Below are 23,113 nucleotides of genomic sequence, written 5' to 3'. Positions count from 1 at the left end.
TTCAATGGTCATGGTTCTTTCTTTAAAATAACCTTATCGCAGCCAGGAGCTCTCATTTCTCTCCCTATTTAACTAATTAATGGGATCTAGATAAAGGCACCAAAAACTCAATTAAAAATATTTATAAGATCTGAAAATATAAAATAGGATTTGGATAAAGAGAAAAGTATAGAAGAAATTGATACATTTACCAAAAAGATGAATTTTAGTGTTGCTTTATCCCTCTACTTTTCTGAAATGATTCAACTATCACAATAGAGTTTAACCACCACGTTCAGGATGGATTGGTGTGGATAGTAAAAATATATTATCCCAATTTGTAAAAAGTATATTGCCCGTGCAATATCAGGGCTGCAACAAACTAAAATAGTGAATGGGGATTCAAAGAACAGTTTGAAAATAGATGTGATTTTATTTTTCTCAGATATATAGAAGATCTTATCAGCAAGAGCAAGGAGAAGATAATAGCAGAGTGATAAGTAATATGAGAATATCTTTCGTCGCACGTCCATAATCTAGAGCTATTTATGTTACGAAAGATTTACTATAAAACTTTTCTATACTTTATTAGAATTGTCTTGTTATACTAACAAAGTTATTTTTAATTATAACATGCATGCAAGACACAAAATAATTATGAGACCATGACCATAATTCTAACATTTATAAATATTGAATTGTATAAATCAGAAACAATTGATAATTAAAGAATAAGTAAAGGAATTAAGTAGAACCTGATTTTTCACTTTCTTCTTCTTCTTCTTAATCCATTACTTTGATGCTGTCATTTATGCCATATGCTTTTTAGCCATGTCCCTTGACCATTAATATACGGATGCACCGGTGAAGATTTGAGAACTAAAGAGCTAAGAGCCTATCTATCTCTTAGTGGTTAGTCTAATCAACACACGTATTTTTATGAATACTTTAGAAACAATTTCATGGCTTTGTTTTTCATGATATTTTTATTCATGTGTCGTCTTTGATCTTTTGATGTCCACTTTCACTTCTTCCTTCTCAGCCTCGAACGATTGGCTTTTAAAACATTTACCTCTGGCGTTGGCGTCTCCTTCCAATCAACGTCAGATTAACAATTAAAGTTGAGACATAGCTCTCTTAAGAAGACACGGTTTACTCCATGTATAGTGATTATAAAATATAAATCAGACTTGAGAAGACAGTAGCTTAAAAAAAAGACTTGAAAAGATAGCTTTTGAATGAATGGTTGTGACTTTTAGCAAAAGAGTACCAAACGTTGGGTGGGCGGTTTATACTCATAGTTTTTTGTAATTATGGTATTTAATTTTTAGAAGAGTAAATTGGTAATTTAATTTTTTAGTTTAGAGCTTACCACTTTTAATATAATATATAAATAAATAGAAAGATAAATATAGATAATTTATAATTTCTCATGGACGTAGTTCGAATTATAATTTATTGATCACCAAATATTCATTCAGAGTTAAATGTGTCTGGAATAGTAATGCATTGAATGGCATAACGAATATAAAAGGTCAAAGACGAAGGCCACATATGTTATGTTTGTCCAAATTTGACCCTCATTTTTTGGATGATCAAAAGCAGCAAAAAATTTAATAGCCAAAATGAAAAGGCACCAGCATAGGAAAGCCTATGTCTCGCAAATAAGGAAATAGCAATTACAATGATACCGATAAGAGGCAAGATGAACTGCACTCTGCACACAAAGGAAAGCAATCCTCAGTAATTAATACTAGTAATTAAGAAAGAATGATTAATTTGGCACATAATGTATCCACCAACGTCTTAATTTGCATTTGCATATCAACCAAGACATGAGCAGGAACTGCAACCAATACCTTGTTTCTTACTCTATTTTTAGAAAAAACACATTATACTACATGCCAATTTTGTTTTTCTGCACATTTGCAACTTTGTATTTCAGTTTTGATTGATACCCTTGGTTCAGGATTCAGAGTAACTATGAAGAGATTCAAGAAAACCTCCAATGATCAGCTAGTTTCTTCTGATCGAGAATCCAGTGTCGTTCTAAAGATTGCAGAATCGAAATGGGGTCTCAATCCTATGACTCTTATGGCTTTTTTCGTCGTTTGTTTGATGGTTCTGACTCTTGTATTATCAGTTGCCATAGTTTTTGGGAACTTACCTTCTGATTGCTTGTGGACTTTGGCTGAAGCAAGATTTTTTGATGTTAAACCTTCAAAAGGTACTTCGTTTCCTCTTTATTTTTCCATCATCCTTACCTTTTTGATTCACTTATATTACTAGTAGTAAATAAACTTACTCTATTCTTCTTCTTTTTTCCAGCCACAGTTTCTGAAGATGATATTCCTCGGCCAGTGATAGTGCAAAAAGATAAACTACTAGGTGGCCTTCTTCCTTCTGGATTTGATGAAACATCTTGTCTGAGTAGGTATGAATCACTCTTATATATCAAAGGTCTGCGCCATAAGCCTTCGTCTTATCTTATCTCGAGGTTAAGAAGATATGAAGCACTTCACAAGCAATGCGGACCTTATACAGAATTATATAACAAAACTGTTGACCTTATAAAATCTGGTGATCAATACAGTACTGGTTCTTCAGTTTGTAATTATGTGATTTGGGTATCCTTTAGTGGTTTAGGGAACAGAATACTAACCTTAACTTCTGCTTTCCTTTACGCTCTTCTCACAAATAGAGTCCTTCTTGTTGATCCCCGAGTTAATTTACCTGACTTATTCTGTGAACCTTTTCCTCAAGTTTCTTGGTTGCTTCCCTCAGATTTTCCCATACTTGATCAGTTTAGTACCTTTAATCAGAAATCTCCACTTTCTTATGGTTATATGGTGAGAAATAATAAGTCTAGAATACATCCCTTCATGTACCTTCATTTAAATCATGACTATGATGCTCAAGATAAATTATTTTTCTGTGACACTGACCAAACTTTTCTCAAGAAAATCCCTTGGCTATTTGTGAAGTCAAATAACTATTATGTCCCTGCTCTTTTCTTGATCCCATCTTTTGAGCAAGAGTTAAACAATCTTTTTCCAGAGAAAGGAACTGTGTTCCACTTTTTAGGTAGGTACCTTTTTCATCCCACAAATTCTGTATGGGGGCTTATTACTGGGTACTATCAAGCTTATTTGGCCAATGCAGATGAAAAATTAGGGATTCAAATTAGAGTTTTTGATTTAGGTGTAGGTAATTTTAAGTATGTATTGGATCAGATTTTAGCTTGTACAACAAAGGAGAATCTACTGCCACGGGTTAACCTGAATGAGCCTATAGTCAATTCATCTGGCAAGACGAAGACTATAAGCGTATTGATGACATCTCTTAGTCCAAGATATTTCGAGGAGATTAGGAACATGTATTGGGAAAATCCTACTGTAACAGGAGAGATTGTTAGTGTTTGCCAGCCAAGTCATGAGGAGCATCAACAAACTGAGAAGCTGATGCACGATAGGAAGGCGTGGGCGGAGATGTATTTGCTGAGCTTAACTGACAAATTGGTTACAAGTGCATGGTCTACTTTTGGATATGTAGCTCAGGGTCTTGGAGGTTTGAAGCCCTGGATTTTGTACAAGTTTGAGAATGGGACAGTACATAATCCGCCTTGTTTTCGCGATATGTCTTTGGAGCCATGTTATCATTCCCCTCCGAATTATGACTGCAAAAAGAAAACAGGAAGTTATAACACAGGTAATGCTGTTCCTCATGTGAGACATTGTAAGGATATGAGCTGGGGTTTGAAGCTATTTGATCAGAATGGTGAATTGTAACATGGTAGAATAAGGGAAACACAATTGTTGCAGGACTAATAATTATAACTTTATTACAAGATTCTTTCATTGATACGATTCTTTTGATGACAGGCAATGATGCAACTTAGAGAGCAGAAGAGATAAAATCATACTTTTCAGTGTTTAATGAAAGTTAAACCATAAATTTCTGTTTATGTGTGGACTTTTATATTTTATTTAATGGTAAGTATTCGTACTTTTTTCTGCATCTTTGTATACTTTGCATTTCTCTGAGCAACTGGCAAAAACATAACATAACTGTTAATTCCAAATCCAACATACAGCAACACACAAACCATAATACTCCTCAACTCCCAATTGCACTCCCCTTTAATTAGTATAAGACATCAAGAATTGCAAACAAGCATGCTTAGTTTACCAAGCCTTGGACTTAGAAGATGATGTTTTTATTTGAAATAAAGCCAGATCCTTATTTGGTAAAACTAGGATCTGGAAATGGTTATAAACAGGATCTTCACCCCCAGAACCAGAACTCGGAAAACAAACAAAATTGAAATAAAATAGATGAGCTCAACATCACAGAAGCAGTCATCAACTCGAGCTATGAAAATCTACCTTACCAACCGATTGGAGAGATGATCGATTGCCAAGGCACTCCTACTACTTGCGCGCGGCCTGGGCTTATCAAGGGATTAGGCCTAAATGTCTTTCTTTTTTCTTGAATACGAATGGATGGAAAAAGCGAGGCTCAACACAAATAAATAATATCACTATTACCTTAAATTCTAAATTAAGCAAATGATATAGGAGGACCTCCATCAATGGAATTTAAATAATAAGGTTATTAGCAAACTCTTTACTGTACGACAGACAATGGATTACACTCAATATTATCAGGATTTACGTCCTTATAGTTTTGTAGACACTTTGCTGCATTAGTATTGAAACAATGTACGTAACAAAACAATTTGTAAGCAAGAAAATGGAAGATTCTAAATATTATAATGAACTTTACTCTATCAGAATCGTGATATATTTTTGCAGTAATGTTTTTCAGTCGTGACATATGATCTTGGTCACTATTTTATCAATTCTCTGTTCATAAATTAAAACTAAACTACCGATATGTTTACACATCAAGAAACTTTATCGATCTCAATGTATATGGTATTGATGCCTGCAAGGCAACCAGTTATGTAAGGGAGGTTGTTGTTAGTCATCCGCCTGCTCGCAACAAATTTCAGCTTCTACCCTGTGCTAATAAAACAGCCAGCAGTTATTTGAATCCAACTAGCCAGTATCAGAATCTGAAAATTCCACTTCGCAAGCATCTTTCGGTTCCACGTCAGTCATAGAAGGTGGAACAAGATCGTTTCTTGGGCGATTTCTTCGCTTTCGTGTGGTTGCGTCCTGCAAAGAGATAGAACGTGGAAAGGATCGATGTTACGTAATTTTCAAAGAGGTCAAAAAGAAGATCGCTTACGGAAGAAACTGAAATAGCCTAGGGCCGAGTGCTTGCATGGGCTAGCCCAGAGCAAGTTTTAGGTACATTGTATCACTACCTTTGCGCTTGGCTGAGTGTGATCAGACTCCCTGGTCTGCCGGCTCAAATGTTCTGGCTCATTGGATCTCTCGCTCGAATGATCTGGTTCGCTTGACTGAGCTACCTTACTTCTCCTCAGCCAAACACTACCAAATGAGATTAATGCTGCCAGGAGCAGAAAGGGTCCAACCCTTGGATCACCACTGTAATCGTGAATTCTATTTAGGAAACTTTTGATCCTATGATTAAATCCTCCACTAGGGCCAACGGTTCCTTGAGACCAAGATGACCAACTGGAATCTGCATCCTCCGGAACCAATTCAGGAGTCCTTGTTTTCTGTAACAAAATGGTATAAAGATACAGAATTAGAGATGGAATCTAGAAAAGGGCTAAAGACAGCTTTCTGCAGTTATACATCCTTGCAATCAACATATGAATACTTGAATAACATGAGAAACCATTATCTCATAATGATATCGATATCTAATACATATTAAAAGCTACCACTCATCCCTCGTTGATTAAGTACCTTCCAGACTAGTATCCATAATTCCATTCAAGTGAGCGATAGATCAATATTACATAGAGATTAGTTGCAAAGAGTAAAAGAAATTGTGCAAGCACAAGTTCGGGTGAACCATCTTCAACCAACTGGCAACTGCTGTCATGAATAGGGCTTAAAATCTTGAAGGAGGGGTCATCATTTATAAGATCCATTTTTAGAACCTCTAAACTACCTTTGTCAATTAAAGCAAATAGGTTTCAACAGAGAGAATTTTGGAAATTAACTTACAAATGAAGGAAGACTCTTGGAGTCGCCATCTTTGATTATCTCAGAAATCCATTGTACAATCTGTAATTCCAATATACAATACATTAGATATTCAGGTATAATGATCATGAACATTCTCATACAAGTAGCTGGCTCAATACAAGAATGAAAGGTCCAACAAATCTCAGGATAGGCTATATTTTCCTATCTAGGTTATTTCCCATGTATGCTGATAATTGAGTCAAATACAGACAGGGCAAATGTTTCGAGAGCCAAGCGTTATTTGCTAATCTAGCATATTACTTGCATGTTCTACAAGGAGGGTTTTGACCATAAATGAGGCAGTCTTAGTAGATGGAAATGAGTGAATTGTGTTTGCATGTCCTAGTAATAAAGAGTTGTGCAAGAACAGAACTTCCAACAAGTTAATCCGGCTTCACAACACGTATTTTCCCTGATGAGGGACCTTGCTTAACTATCTAAAAGTGGTATCATGAATCAAACATGTGATCAATATCATCAATGAGGGAAAGGAAACGACCCTTTAGCTCCAACTTCCAAAATTAATTCGTCTCCTAAACGTGTCTACATAACCATGTACTTTTTGTTCAAAGAAAGAAAACCACTGGGAAAGGGATAGTTTAGGAGGGAAAAAATAGAAAGATAAATGCTCAATTAGAAGCAAATATCAAAGGACTGCCCGTCACTGTGTGGACCGAAGAGAACCATGGAAGGAGATTTAGAAATTGCAACCAGAAGTGGTTTTGCTTCCATCTCCTATCTTTCTCGTTCTACTTGTGTTTTTGCAATGGATTGAACTGAAATTCTTACAATTTGGAGGGACGAACCACCCGCTTGTGCACAAGCGAAGGCTGTCATAGATTGTCCAATATAAAGGCTGTATTCAACAGAAAAATAAATTGCACCACAGAACAGGGGAGACGATGTTTTGTTTACATAATTTGGTGTTGCTGTCATGGAACATTTAATAGATAAACTAACGAGTTTATACTCGATTACAGAAGAATGTGGAAATAGATCCATCATGTGACTTGCTATCAAAATTTAATGGAGCCTGTCAGTCTACTCACCTCTTCAATTTTATTAGAACCATTGTATTTTGCCACGAGCTGAGATGCAGGATCAGCTTCAACATTGTACAATGCTGAGTATCTGCTGGTTGGCTGCTTTTCGACATCCTCTGTACCATTCCTCTCATAGCGTACAATAAACAATTGTGCTATGTCTGTTATATCCCTCCTCGGCCCGCAGGTCTCATAACTATTTTCTGAATTAATGTAGAAGAAACAGAAACTCTGTACAAAAGGAGAAGCTATTAGCATTCAACGTGACAGCAAATCATAGTTTTGCTCAAAGAACAATCATCCAACATGATGGACCTCATGGGTTCCACAAAGTAACAAAATAATCAGCCAAATCTTACATGCTTAGATAATATAACTAAAGTCTATAATTAGAAGAATAATAGCATACAAGGGAAAGAAAGACAGTTATATGAATCACATCAAGTTCAGGGAGCATCTCTCAACTAGATTAAGGAACAAAAGGTTTTTCAAACCACAAGGATTCTTCAAGCTTTACCAAGGTTTGGATCCCAAAACCAACTAGAATTAGAGCGTACCAGCTAATGAATTAACTAAGACTCGATCTCAAATTAGTTGGAGCCGAGCTACATGAATCCTCTATATCCATTATGCTTTAATAGCTAAATAAAATGAAACCATCGTTACTGCAACTTCTCCAAAATTGTGCACAAGAATTTGTAAATCTACAGAAGTGCCACTAGAGCTGGAATTTTCAGGAAAAGGTGTAAAGAATCTGAGATGGAAGGTTGAATCGGCACAAACAAGTAACTAAAGATGCCTAGTTAAGTTATCTAAGATGAGAGGTTGTAGGAGTTTTTTTTTTTTTTATTACCTCCCTCCAAGAGCTCCCCACCTTGCTCTTGGGGTGACTCGAACTCACAACCTCTTGGTTGGAAGTGGAGGGTGCTCACCACTAGAGCAACCCACACTTGTCAGGTTGTAGGAGTTTGATCTTCCCTCTAGACAATAAATTCTAAAAAAGCTCTGCATGCATGCTTTTCTGTAGTTTTTGATGGACTCTGTCAGTCTGCCAAAAGACAACTCCTACTGGTCATATTCACCACGAAATGGGTATGCCACTAAGCCAATGTCCCTCTAGACAATAAATTCTAAAAAAGCTCTACATGCATGCTTTTCTGTAGTTTTTCATGGACTCTGACAGTCTGTCAAACGACAACTACTGGTCGTGTTCACCACGAAATAGGTATGCTATTAATAGATTGATTTATAAAATAAAAAAGGGATGCTATTTATTGTGCAAAAAACTATTGGCGGTACAGAAAATGTAATTACACCACTATTTAACCAAAGCAATGCCAAAATTCAAGAAGAGGTGCTCACTTTCTGTGCTTCCCCATCAAGCCAGGTAAATGTCAGTCGTTTCTGTTTTAGTGCAAGCAGAGCTGGTGCAGATGATGGATCTTGATCCACTGCAGTCAATTCTCCATCATTTGAAAGAGTTTTTTGAACCCTGCGAACAGTCTTATGTGATAGGTAATTCACACCATCAGCTAATGCAACATACATTCATAGCAATCTAACATTTTATGCATGTAGCTTAATGTGAAAAAAGATTTGAAGCCATATCAATCAATGTATGTGGTAATAATGAGAAGTCTTTCAGGCCCGAGGAAAGTCTCTTCCTGCCCTGGAGGGCTGGAGCAATTTACCAGAAAAATGCATCCCAACGAATACATCTTAAGCTTTTATATAGGACAACTAAAAAGAGAAGGCATATGTAATATGCAGATGCAGACAAGTAGATGTCATTGTTGATAGATTATTGTAGGTGTTGTATATGAAGTGTTATCAATTCTAATTAATTTTTCATCTCAAAGTTATTAGATAGAAATGTTAAGGAAGAGCTAATCATTGGAGATGCACATGCTCTATGTCTTATGAGGTGATCCATAGCAAGCCAATTCAGATTTGGTATGACCCAGGATTCCAGGTAGCCTGGCATGGCATCAACTTCATAAAAGTGCATATGCTGACTAGGACTTGGTTATGTCAGGCTTGGGTCTTTCATTCGGGCCGTATTCGGGCACCCTGTGGACCAAAGTGCAAGTATATGAGTCCAGTGGCAAAACTGCTGAAATAGAGAGGGGCTTCATCAGATTTCTCTGATATTACTAGTGCCAAAATCTCTCTCCATCTCTTTCTCACACGGAGAAAGTCTACCCCCACCCCCCTCTTCCTCCTCTATCACATTATCCCACAGCATCTGCGGTTAATCTCTGTTCAGATTTTCTAAAACCAGATGAAAAGATAAACCAACTAAAAACTAATAGCCTGATTGGCCAAGCTTCTCAAAATCCAAAAGCAAAGGTACTTTTTTTTCAAAGTTGAAGTGTTTAGCCAAGCTTTTGGAAGAAAAAAAAGTGCTTTTGAGGAGAAGCAGAAAAAAATAGCTTCTCCCCAAAAGCACTTTTTTGAAAAGCACTTTTGAGAAGAATACAATTATAGCCTGTTTGGCCAAGCTTTTTTTTTGGGCCAAAAGTGCTTTTGGCTAAATGTTTGAGGTGTTTGACCAAGCTTTTAGAAGGAAAAAAAGTGCTTTTGAGGAGAAGCAGAAGCAGTTTTTGACTAAGTTGCTCGGATTCGGGTGCGGATCTAGAGGTCAGATCCTTCATGATCCAAATTTAAAGATTCGGGGGTACGGATCCAGGTACGGATACGGGTGTGAAGATTCGGCTAAAAAATAATTCAATTATTTAAAAATAGAGTTATAAAAATATGTCTAAATTATGAGACATTATGTGGAAAACTTACAAGGTATTCTGAGAAGGAGAAAATATTGAACAAGAGTAGAATTTTAGAAGGAGATAAAAGGAAAAGGACTGACATAGAAATTTATATATACAGGGTATTCCATTTTCTTCCATATCACCCTAGCTTTTGATTTGTTTTCAAAAATCATTGTATCTGTCCCAAATTTTTCCGTTGATTTTGGTCAAAGTACCCAAAATCGGTTGACCAGATCCGACACGGATCCCACACCCATACCCACACCCACGTCGTGTCGACACGGGTGCGGCACTGAAAGTGAAGAGTTCGAGCAACTTAGGTTTTTGAGAAGCAGAAAAATGTAGCTTCTCTCCAAAAGCACTTTTATGAGAAGCACTTTTGAGAAAAATACACTTAGAAATAATTTTCAAAAGCTTGGCCAAACACTAATTACTGCTCAAAAATGCTTTTCAAATTAATTAGCCAAACACAAACCGATTCTCACCAAAAGTATTTTTTTGAAAAAAGCACTTCTCAAAATAAGCAGATTTTAGAAGCTTGGCCAAACAGGATATTAGAAGTACTTTTTAAAAGCTTGGCCAAATACTAATTGCTGCTCAGAAGTGTTTTTCAAATTAATTAGTCAAACATAAACTGCTTCTCACCAAAAGTACTTTTGAGAAAAGCACTTCTCAAATAAGCTGATTTTTGAAGCTTGGCCAAACAGGCTATAAGACGGATAAGCCAAATGATAGTACAACAACAACAAACCTAGTGTAATCCTACATGTGGGTTCTGGGGAGGATAGTGTGTACGCAATCCTTACCCCTACCTTGAGAAAGACAGAAAGTAAAAAGGCTGAAGCCAAATGACAGTCTAAAGCTTTAATTAAGAAAAATGAACTAGGAAAAAGAGCTTACTTCACGCATTTCATTGAGCTCCTGGCTATACCTCCCAGCTAAAACAACACAATACCATACCCTCGTATCCTTTCCAGCACGTGAAAAGCCCCGCGCATCACAACCCAATTCCGTCGAAGTTACACTCCTCAATTGTGGAAGCACTGATGAAGTATGAAACAAAGACCAGCAAGATCCATGTTAATACTATTTCAGAAAAGAATGTAAGACGCAACTAGTAGAGGCACAATATTTTGAAGTCTTTTGCCATGTTTCAATATTGCATTCTACAGCACAAGAACCTGGCATCTTAATTTCTTGCTCCAGCTAAATCCGAGATCTCGAGACATATAAAAACAAATACAACCATCCTTGAATTGTGATCACAACACAAATTCTGGAATTCGTCTTTCCGCATATTGTCAACTGAAAACTAAGTTGCTCTGACACGGGTGCGGATCTAGAGGTCGGGATCATTCGAGATGTAAATTCTAAGATTCGGGGATATGGATCCTAGTACGGATACGGGTGCCGGATACGGCTAAAAATAATTCAAAAATATAAAAATATCTCTAAATTATGAGAATTTTTGTGGAATACTTACGTATAGCTTATAAAGTGTGGATTTCGTTTTTATTCTCAAGTTGTAGATAAGTAAAGGATTGATTTCCTAGATAAGGTATGCTATTTTCTTCAAATTTACCCTATTTTTGGTTCTGATTTCGGGAATCAAATTGTATCTCGTCTCGAATTTTTCCTTCCGTCGTGGTCAAAGTACCCAAAATTGTTTGATCAGATCCGGTACGGATGCCATACCCACACCCATATTAGTGTCGTGTCGACATGGGTGCGGCACCTAAACTACCATGTCGGAGCAACTTAGACTGAAAATGCCCACTTATGCCTCATACTGCTGTGAGTGCCTACGCCAATTTGCATGTTGGTAAAACTTGAAGCAGCTATATTGCCACAACTATGCATACAATATGTACAGAATAACTGCAATAACTACTATGGTCACATGAAAAACTACACTTCAATGAACTAGTAATAAAATATAGTTCCTTGTTCGCATCTGGGTAAATTACACTAACCATCCATCTAAAGCCATAACATGACACTCTAAATTAGCACACACAAAGGCACAAAGCAGGATATAACAATGATTTTAAAACTTCAATTTCTATATTGTCTTCTATCTTCACTCTACTACTGGCAGCTCTAGCCAAAATGATTTTTCTAATAATAAGCATTAATTACCAAAAAGAATTCTTGGTAAAGTGGCTTATCACTTGGAGGAAATATACTTGAAATTAATGAGTGAAAAACACTTATATTTGAAGCAGTATTCTCCTCTATTGATACTGGAAACACTAACCATAACATTCAACAAGAATAAAAAGGATAACTCCAGACGGAAATTTGCTAAGTCAATCTAAAATGAGTGTCAATGCTCAAACATAATAATTGCTGACACTAGAGTAACATGAACAAAATAAACCTGGCTGACTTGAATGTATTTGCTAAAATCTCAAATTGATTAGCCACAGCACAAATAATATCAGATAAAGCAGTTTATGAAAAAATACGTGTTCAATTCACTTATGCAGTACACTAACTATGAAACTGACGAAATAGCCAAATACAATGGTAAAAGGGAGAAAAGATAAGTACCTTGATTTTTATTCTTCTCCATAATATCCACAAACAATGAACTGTTGACATAGCCTACAATCATAAACATCTTAGACACGTAACTTATCACAGCCACCAGAAGTTATTAGAGAATATACAATAAGAAATGAGGAGAAAAATGAACTTGCCATGATGAACAACAGGTTTGACACCTGTTTCTTTTAGAAATACGATGGCAGGGGCAGATTCGACCCCTAACCTGTATAGATAGGACAATAGGTTATCTTACATCATCATTAAGTGAAAATTATCAAGGGAGCAGAGCATAGAAGTACAAAAGAATAACCGAGTAAAAGTTCAGCATTTCACAACAAAGAGCTCTATTTGCTTCACCATTGTTTTTTATTTTTATTTTTTTTCCTTTTTCTCTTAGGCATGGAAGAGGAATCAATCCTACAAGAAAAGAATATTGCCTGGAGAACATGAATTAGCTAGCTCAAATCACGTCGTGGAAGTTCCACACATTAGTGTACAAATAGTCTTTTATGGGATGCTGCATATTGGCTGACTTATCCAATGAACATAATGTCTTCCTCTTTTATTAAGCTACGTACATCAATTACGAAGTACCTCAAGGTAACTTATCCCAAAAAAACAAAAAGTACCTCAAGGTACTATTTAACCACCCCTGTCCACAGCAATCAATGCTCAAATTCTGTTGCTGCACTTTAATAGGTAGGAATTCTGTTATTTCATATGGATAGATACAGTACAGAACTATAAACAACAAGATTTTCAGGTTTCATATATCATGTGGAGAAACTTGGATCTCCACAACAAAAGTTGTTATTTATAGCATTACTCTGTATTCGACAAAACAACCCCACTCACAAGTTGAACTGTAATAAAAAGCCAACCAGATTGCTAACTGAAAAAAGATTCAGAACAGATTTCGAATATTTTTGTGAAATTTTAAAAGAAAGTTAATAAATGATCGGCTATATAGCATAAGGATAGAGGATCCATGTCAATCCCCCAATTAGTTTGAGATTTAAGCCAAGTTGATTGTTTGTTAGGAATAAAGAAGTAGATATGAACATCCTTCAAAGATAGTAGAACCAAGTTACCTACTCTAACATAAATCCAAAATGAGACTCATTCTGAAAGAATGTGGAAGATGTAAATAGAAGTATTAACCTGTGTATGGTTTACAATTACAGCTAAAGAAAAACTTCTAAAGGTTGAAGTCAACAAAAAGAAAATAAACTATACTTTATTCTTTTTGTAAACTCTTACTTAGAACCATTTTAAATCATTACCACATAAAGAAATATGAGGATATCATCATTTAGGTATTTCAACTTATAAAAATTAAGAAACTTTTAAAAAGTTAAAAAATCAAACAAATTCAATAACATATGAAAATTAAGAAACATTGTACTCTCTTCATGTCATTTTTATGAAATGATTAAGATTGGGGTACTCGAGCAACTTTTATCCTTGACTACAATTTTCAACCAAAAAAAAAATAGAGTTCAAATCCATAAAACAACCGTGGTTTATAGAAATTTTTGTAGTTCCTGAATATGTCTTTCTTGCCCTTTTTCCAAAAAGTAAATGTGTTGGTGTTCAAAATAGAGTAACTTTTAGCAAGTTTGAACTTCACCTTATTATATCCAAAAACTATTATACTCAACTTTTGGATGTAAATTAAAAAAAAAAAATTCCATGTTATTAACATGTGCTAACACTGTAACACATGTACCCAAAAAAGGCTAAAATTTAGAATGATTTGACAGTTGTCAAATGATTTGGCAGTTATTGATCCCTTCCAGTTAACTTCCAAACTGTTCAAATTCACCCAGTGAGGAAAAGTCAAAAGAAAATGGAAACCAACAAAGCTAAGAGAGACGATAAGGGAGGGAGAGGAAGGAGATTTGAGGAGAAAAGGGAAGCAGAAATCAAGAACTTATTCACCAACCCCTCTCCCTCCAAAAAAAAAAAGAAAGACAAATTAACATGAGACGGGAAAGGAAAAATGCAGAAATTAGCGGGAAAATGAAACAGCAAAACTAGTGCAGAAATTAGCGGGAAATGAAACTGCAAAAATAGTGTACATTACATATTCCACCACAATGAAGATTCTCCTTCCTGCCATAGCACGAATGCGAATGTAGCATAGGCTGAGTAATTCTTAGCAGCTTGACGAATAAATGGAGTTGCCCGTTCACCAGTTTGAGAGAAGAAAATGACCTTGACCTTATTATTAAGAAATATAAGAAACCTGTCAAATTCTAAGCAAGCGGCCTAAAACAAGTACACATGGCAGAACCAGGGTACTAAACATGTTAGTGTAAATGGAAATATATCCTCACATTTTCAAGCAGGGCGTATATTCTTGCATAGAATACAACTAGTCAAGCTACACTTCATCAAAAAAAAAAAAAAAGAAGAAGAAGAAGCTAGTAAAGCTATATGCAAAGCAATGTGTGTGTGCAGCCAGTCCATACAAAATACTAAAACCTGTGACAGAGACTTTGAACAAATCAAAGAACATGACAACTTAGTCAATGCCAGCTACAGCAGTTATTTAAACCATGTAGTATTAGTTAAAAAGAAGCTGCACAGCATAACATTCCCTCACTTTCTAGGAAACAATGGTAAAGGCATAAAGCATATTCTTCCTTTCAGGGACTGGGATTTAATTTAACTTTAATTTTAAACACTAAGAGGACACTTTGAAAAGTGCTGTTTGGGATCTTTATTTTTTAACAGTGATCACTTTCTAAAAGAAGATACGGCATAGTGAAGGTGATTTGTTATGGCAATACTTCAAAAAACTTATTGATCGCCTTTTAAGGAGGATGTTTGAGCATCATCCCATTATTTTGCTCAAAAAATACCACTAGCATCTTATAACTAGAAAAAAAAGTTAATGATGGGATGCCCTTCATTCTTCAAGATGGTTTTACACAGATAGAGGAGTACGTGATTATGACCTTTGATAATTGCATTGTAATTGACCTGTTAAATATGATCAGTATACATGCAGTAGAACTGGTAAAAAAAAAGGGCAACCTTAACAGATACTTTAGTGTGCATGTTAATCAAGCTAGTCAATCATAAGTTGCAGCAACTGCCCATCTCTCATCACTTAGTTTTCTTTCTTTTTTTAAACTAAAGTAGTTGGGAAGACTGTCAAAAGTTGTACCTTGTGAGGTTTGCTTTTCAGCAGAAAATCCTGTGCCTGAAATTAAAAGAAGCTGTGAATCAGAATATATAAAGCTAGTCAAGTATTAAAGCTTGCAAAACTTGTCCATCATCAACAAGCTAAGCACAAAATTTGCATGCATACTGATCCATCTAGAAGTTGCCAGACACAAGTGATGTGAATGTGGAAAAACTCGCGATATACAACTAGAGAAGAAACACAGTTGTCTAATAGCCTGCTTGGCCAAGCTTTTGGGAGACAGGAAATAGTTTTTTTTTCCCTGACAAGAAATGGTTTATTTTCAAAAAAAAAAAAAGGTACTCAACTATTTTGACGAATTAAGGAGTTTTGAAATATTAAGGACTTGATTATTATTTCAAAGAATTAAGGAGTTTGGCCAAACTTTAAGAAAGTATTCTAGGTAGTAGCTTAAACTAATTTTTCTGCAGCAGACTGGAAATAAAAATTTGTAACCTCTCCTTGAAAGCACAAGCAGCATAGAAAATTAATTTACAGGACAAAAATACCCTTACCAAAAATTAACATTTGCCAAACTATCCCTCTTTATTTTACCTGTATGTATCTCAGTTATAATAACAATTATACAGACATACGCTTTACCAATCAAATGAATATTAAATGACTAAAAGTATTGCAATTATGACTTTGAAATAACTATATTTATATTGATTTGTATTTTTTATTAATATTTTACATTTAATTAAATAAAATTGAGATTTAACTAAAGTCTTTTCATAATAAATATTTTTTTTTGAGATGATAACAAAGTCTTTTCATAATAAATATCCAAAATTGTTTATCGGTTTAAGTAATATGGATTGTAAAAAGTGAACCTATTCTGTCGCTTTTTCGTAATATGAGGCTCAAAAACACTTTATTGAAAGATTGGTCAAATATAAATTGTTTCTCTAATACTGACAAAAACACTTTTTTTATGGGTTACTGACAGTTCTCAAATGATTGACAAACCCAAACTGCTACTCTCTCACACTTGCTTCTCTGATAAATCTACTTTGACAAATTCTTCTCAAAATAAGCAAATTTTGGAAGTTTGACCAAACCAGCCCACTCCTAAAAAACAAGCTCGCTAAAATCTTTGTTCCTAAGATCCGACGAAACTGCCATTTTCAGTTTTTTCACACATTAACCCACCCCATCAGCCAAATTATGCAATGACAGCAGAATAAAACAAAAGATGAAAGCTAAATCTCATGGTACCATTGACTCCTTTGAGTAGTACCGAATACGTGGCAAACTTAGAATGGTCGTCGCAACCCAATCAGTAACTGAATCAATGGAAAGTTCTCCTTCATACCTAGATTATCAAGTATCATTAGCAAAATACAATTAGCAGGAAATTGTGTTCAAAGCAAAGTAAGTCCACACTCTAGCTTTGAGCTCCAACCAAGAATACATGTCCGGATGACAAGAAAATAACATGAAGAATGGTGAGAAAAGGAAACTCACCTAGACATGCACCTTAAACCTCTACAACCTGGGGGGAAAGCCACAAATGCTGGAATTCCTGTAAGTAAACCAATAAGTCAAGTTAAAAAGGGTGAAGAGATGGGGAATTCATGCATCAGTGTCAGTTAATCTGTCAAAGCATAATGAACTGCAATTCAAATTGATTTTGGTGGACGAGATAACCCCTATCAAAATCGTAAGCTAAGGAAAAACAGAGGCAAGTCCTAGATAAACATGTATATAATCAAAATTTATCATATTTTCCTCAATCTCGGTTCCTTGTTCTTAGTGACCGAATATTAGACCTAGTGAGCTGAGTGCTGCAGAAGATTAGTGTATCTGAAATCTTCTCCTACCGTTTTCGCTTAATGCAAAAATAGAAATCATAGCTCACTGGGCGCAAATGTATAATTTACACAATATAGCATCTAGGGAAGAGTTAATCATGATAAGGCCACTCCACCGACTATTCAGTTTCATATCTCCAGATCTTCTTACTACTGCAAAGGCATTTTGCATTGCCACTTCATATGTACTCTTTTCCAAATTCGATGAGCTCAGTACTTCAAGTCCATCACATCCCTCCTATAATGAAATTATAGCAGACATGATTCAGAACCTACTAGCAGCCATTACTGGTCAAGTGCTGCAGTTAAATTGCTGAACACCACATAAAGCTATCTAATTCCTTTTTTTTCTTTTTTTGCAAAAGACAACCAAAAATCCCAAGGGCCAGAGGCACGGTTTGAAACTCGGAGGATAACGGGCCCGCCCCTCTACCTTTCTCCACTTAAATACCAGGCTTATGTCAGTCCGAACATAACAGTTATCTAATTCTCATCTCATTCAGTCCCTAAAATATATATTTATTTCATTATTAAGTTACCAATTGAATCTCACATTTCTGTAGATTATTTCACTGGAAGAATAAAATATCAGCCATAAATATGAACTCCGTGAAATGCGTTCCAAGCTTGTATTTTAGCAGAATATGATCTAACAACTGCAGTATTCTGTAGAAGCATTTTTGAGGAATGACAAAGTAAAATTGACATTTGTTTATTAAAATACTTTCCATGTCTAAAAAATGGTAGTCCGCCAGGTCCTTTCTCAGCTAGATATGTGGCAAGTTGAACATCAGCAAGATCAATAACTCCAGTATCTGCGACCCCATCCAGCAAAGTAACTGAAGAGACAAGATAGAAGAAATAATGGGAAAAACACACCAAATAACATTAGCAGGGTACAAAAGAAATACACCAAATAACATCAGCAAATTATAGATGGGAAATAAATGTCTACAAAAATATTCAAACTCTTACCAATTCTCTTCCATTTGTTTGAAAATTGAGCACATCGCACACTCCCCGGAGAAAAAATCTAGAGAAGAATTTTGGTCAACGTTCATCATAGGAGTAAATAAATGGAAAAAATAAAAATTAACTAATGAAAGAGTATATAGTTGTGAGAAACTATACATATAGAAGTAATACATGCTCGTCATGCCAAAAAGAGTTTCATGGAATGTTATTGAACAATATTATCAAATGATGCAATTAACCCTTCATAACACCCGGATATATAAACGAGGGAGTATATTTTGGTTGATAAAATAGTATGCCTAGGTAAATCAGTGTAACTCTATATACACAGAGGATGAATAATGAAGACACAAACTTGTAGATGCATAAGAATTCAAAAGAGTAAGAAATATTCCAGTTTAGCACATATATTAAACCTGAATTAACAATGCCTTGTCAGTTTCAAGCTTGGATCGAAAATTCTCAGAGCTTATAACATCAAAAGCATGGTCTTCATGATCTAACATACAAAGATAGAGAAATCTGCATCAGACAAGCATAGATAGTGAATCTAGAAAGAACAAAACTAAACTAAAATCACTGGTAGTATCACATTATCTCTGATTTATCTTTCTGGGGGGTTGGGGGATGGCAGCGGGGGAAGTGCTTGCCTAGCAAAAGTTTATCTAAAGAGGTGTTACAAACCAAAAGAAAATGTCTCCAGGAGAGGAAAGCTGATTTCTGAAATACTTCTCCCGGCATACTGCTCTTTAGCCTTTTCAATAACATGCTGAATTGCCAAAGAAAAGATATATTAAAAAATAAAACAGAACAGATTAATAGGAAACGTGAAAGAATCTACAGATTCCCATTTTTGGTACTAAATTATCTGTACAAACTAGAAAAGAAAACTTACGAACTGCTCATCAATACCGAATAAGTCATAATCTCCCTTCCAAATTTGATTTGTCAGCAATTCAAAAGCATAACGAGCCTGTGAAATAATTATGCAGCAATCATGCCATGGGAAAAATTCATGGTATGGAGGAAAAAGTGAAGAAAATTGGTAATGATAAGTGGTGCAAGAAAGCCAGGCAACAGGTAAGTAAAATCGACCACTTAACAGCTGTCTAAAATAGAAACATCAAGACCTATAATCACAGGAAAGGCAACAGCTATGAACATACCATGGCACTAGGAAAAATGCTAAGATGTGTCTTGCAGATCTAAATGCATGCAATACCATGGTTAAGGCATTGAATGTGTACAAGCTAGCAATAAGAGAAACAACCATAATGATAAAGAAGCTGTTGGATAAAGCATCTGGCAATATTTGGACGGTTGGTATGAGCAAATCTTTTATGTCAAAAGAAAATAATATTTTAAAAAACAAAACAAACAAAACCATGTTCGGATCAAAAAGAAAATGTGAAAAGACTAGGGAGAGGACGTCAGCATGAAGATACAGTAATGGAGCAAACTAAATTAGCAAGTGATGAGACAACTAACCTTGATAAAATCGATGGTAGAAGGAACCTCAACGCCTAAATTCCTGTAAATAATACCATTTTATTTCCAGCAAATCAAATCCAACAAACAAATCCAAATCAATTTTCCTTGGTGTTCAATTACTAGATTTGACAGCAATGATGTGGAATAGCTGAAAAGTGAAAGTGCAATAAACTCGAAGCACATTCGGCACATATCTCACGGAAAACAATTATATAATGTTCACGAGTCATATCTACTTCACCTCATCCCAGCAAAAGGATATTATAAACATTATCACGTTGGTGGACCTTATCAGTTCATTGGCAAAAAATGGAAATAAAATTTTCCAAAAATAAACGTCAACTTACAATTTTTTTTTTGTAAGTACGAATGAAGTAGGATTCTCAAGTTACAATTTTTAAACCAAGCATCGATAACTTAACATTTCGCTTAGATTAAGGGATAAATTTACAAGCATAACAGAGTCTCTTCTTTCTCTTTCCATTCGTTCACTTTTTAAGAAGTGGCATAGTGGAGCTATGTTTTATCGATTAACTGGCTTTTTCACTGAGCAGAACACACTCGGGTTACATAAGGGCATCTAGCGGGGATTAATTTTTTTAAAGATTATGGTGACCCATTAGCAGAAAATACTAAAGTTGCTGATTGTGTAAAATGCACTAATACGGAGTAAAAGCAAAATTTGCACAAGATTCTATGAGTAGTGGTTATGTTACATCCATAAGATTCTATTAAAAGCGAAGATTGTGACATGTTTCAGAGAGATAGAGATTGAAATACTCCTCTTTCATAGAAAGAAGTGCTTTCAAAAGACTGATAAAGAGGCCCATTTCAATAAGCTCCAGGAATGGAGGGAACAACCACTAGCAATGAAAATGATAATGTGGCAAAGGACAAGAACAACCTTGTAGTTGGTATTAAGACTACCATTTCCACTAGAACAAGTTTAAGTATAACACAAAGGCAAATCCAAACAAGAGCAGCTATTTAACAACAAGGCCATTGACGAATTTCAAGGAATTCTTCGGAGAGTGACAAGACGTCTAGACTAAGATAAGATTTGAGCATCTATAAGTTTCACGACAGCAAAATCAGTAAACCTATGTGATGAATATTGTATAAAGTATGAGGTTAATTTCACACACAGACACACACACCCTTAAGGTATGGGTTTTGGAGACACCGACACCCCTGAAGGTTCTAATGAGACATAAACACCCCTTAATGAGGTTGACTAATCACTCAAATTACCAGAAAAAATTTCAAGCAGGAAATATTTGTGTTCTACTTTCAGGGTACCTATGTCCAATTGAAACCTTTAGGGGCCATAGGGTCTAAACTCCATCCTTTATTGTGTTTGTGGAATTAACCAAAAAAGAAGTAATTTCATACAAAGGATAGAGGAAGCAATGTTGGAATAAAAAGTATATCTACTGTATATATTTTTTAATATGACACTGATATCCGGTCCCGCGACTAAGTCAAAGTGTCCAATATATGTTGACAGGTATAACAAAAGGTAATCAAGAACTATATAAATATGTAACAATGGAATGCCTGTGAAAAGGACGTACCACTTTGAAGAGAGTTTCTCGTACGCCTGATTAACTTCCTCAATTGAACTTTGCGATTTGATACCCAATGCTACAAGAATCATGCCATAATTCAAAAAAGCAACTCAGCATACAGTAAGAAAAAGAACTAAAAGAAAGAATCTACAGGATTCATAATGAAGTAATTAGAGTGTGGACTCACCATCATAATGCGAACGGGGAAAGGCACGAGGAATTACGACTAACTGATAGAAGAGTGAAGCACAGAAAAGTATAAAAGGGATAGAGTATGCCTTAAGCATCGACAGTATTGAAGAAGTGCCCGCTGGTTTTGCAGGAACCCTAGAAGCAGAGGACGTCGCCATTATCGAACTCTGCTTTTCGGACAACCGGAGGAATTGTTTGGGGCTTGGGAATGTGATTAAAAGCAGTGGCCGACTGACTACTGGTACAATGATGTCTCGGATCAGGACACGGTTTGATTCGAGTTTTATATTGTCGGGCCAAGTATTTTCCGTATCATATTCGGAGTTCGAGTTCGGGGTTTTCTTATACTAAACATCCTTATAATATCGCAAAATTACTTATAATTCTTTATATTTTAAAATCACACACTTAGACCCCTTTTATTGTAGAAATCATATACAAATATTAGCTGGAGTACTACTTTCATTTTACTAGGATGTGTTATGTGTTTAGTTTTGATTATTAATAATAATAACTTTCTTCCACTTTTAAAATATAAGCTATTTGTATTTCTTTAAACAAATTATACAATTCTTTTGAAATTATTACAATTAAATAATATTTTATCATATAAGAATTTTTAGCTTTTATTATATTTTATATATTTATTGTTTCGATTCAAATTATCTTAAATTTACTTAATTAGATCAACTCTTCTTTCTGTAAAATTTTCATTACATAAGGAATTATAATATTTGTTGAGAAGAAGAAACCCCATTCTAATTCTAGGATTTATGGACTTGTGATCAAAGACAAAGAAGAAGAATGAAGGAGTAAATGAGAAGAAGAGGAAGAGTAAAGTGGTCTTCTGAAGAAGTTTCGATACATTTGATGTCTCAATGTCTAAATGTCTGAACATCTTTTGTTAAAGACTCACAATTGGGCTTACAAAGTTATTGGGCCTCTGCATTACTTTTGGGCTCACTAGAGTAATTTGTTCTTTGGGCCAGCTGAAGATAAGATTATATTTTTATTTTACACTTTTCTTATTTTTGTAAATAGCATGTGAGTTTGTTATAGGATAGCCCATAGAATAGAAGACAAGTGTATAGGTAGTTATAACTTAGATTCTTTTGCTGTAAATAAATAGTGCATTGTACAGTACCAGCATGAATTCAATTGGAAATACAAAAAAAATTCTCAAAATCATATTTTCTTCCCTAAAAAATCTAACATGGTATCAGAGCAGCGAACTCGATCCAACAGTTCATTCATCAACAAAAAAATTACATCACATTCATTCTCAAAATCAGTAATCTAAAATGGCTGAAACAACCATAACATTTACTGGTGATGCGAGCAATGTTGCTAAATCAGTAATCTATAATGTCAATCATCCTTATCACCTCAACAATTTTGATTCCCCTAGT

At 35.2% G+C, this 23,113-nt stretch overlaps 2 protein-coding genes across 2 annotated transcripts; one reads left to right on the top strand and one right to left on the bottom strand.

Annotated features, from left to right (window-relative positions):
- The first annotated feature begins 1,612 nt into the window (after positions 1–1,612).
- LOC107831471 (galactoside 2-alpha-L-fucosyltransferase-like) lies at positions 1,613–3,883 on the top strand. Its single transcript, XM_016659234.2, has 2 exons — positions 1,613–2,206; positions 2,308–3,883. Exons 1-2 carry the CDS (start codon positions 1,963–1,965, stop codon positions 3,765–3,767), a joined length of 1,704 nt encoding a protein of 567 aa, XP_016514720.1. The 5' UTR covers positions 1,613–1,962; the 3' UTR covers positions 3,768–3,883.
- An 833-nt stretch (positions 3,884–4,716) lies between these two features.
- On the bottom strand, positions 4,717–21,988 carry LOC107770005 (uncharacterized). The gene is made up of 20 exons (XM_075251557.1): positions 21,700–21,988; positions 21,519–21,588; positions 19,942–19,984; positions 19,349–19,426; positions 19,138–19,222; positions 18,870–18,952; positions 18,454–18,511; positions 18,208–18,317; positions 17,132–17,190; positions 16,883–16,979; positions 15,644–15,679; positions 14,555–14,691; positions 12,621–12,691; positions 12,472–12,525; positions 10,819–10,961; positions 8,513–8,653; positions 7,157–7,381; positions 6,087–6,146; positions 5,312–5,629; positions 4,717–5,159 (listed from the first exon to the last, which is right to left on the bottom strand). Exons 1-20 carry the CDS (start codon positions 21,860–21,862, stop codon positions 5,040–5,042), a joined length of 2,151 nt encoding a protein of 716 aa, XP_075107658.1. The 5' UTR covers positions 21,863–21,988; the 3' UTR covers positions 4,717–5,039.
- Positions 21,989–23,113: the final 1,125 nt, after the last annotated feature.

Source organism: Nicotiana tabacum, chromosome 4 (assembly GCF_000715075.1).
Source record: "Nicotiana tabacum cultivar K326 chromosome 4, ASM71507v2, whole genome shotgun sequence".
Classification (NCBI taxonomy): domain Eukaryota; kingdom Viridiplantae; phylum Streptophyta; class Magnoliopsida; order Solanales; family Solanaceae; genus Nicotiana; species Nicotiana tabacum.
This window is presented reverse-complemented; position numbering and strand designations above follow the sequence as displayed.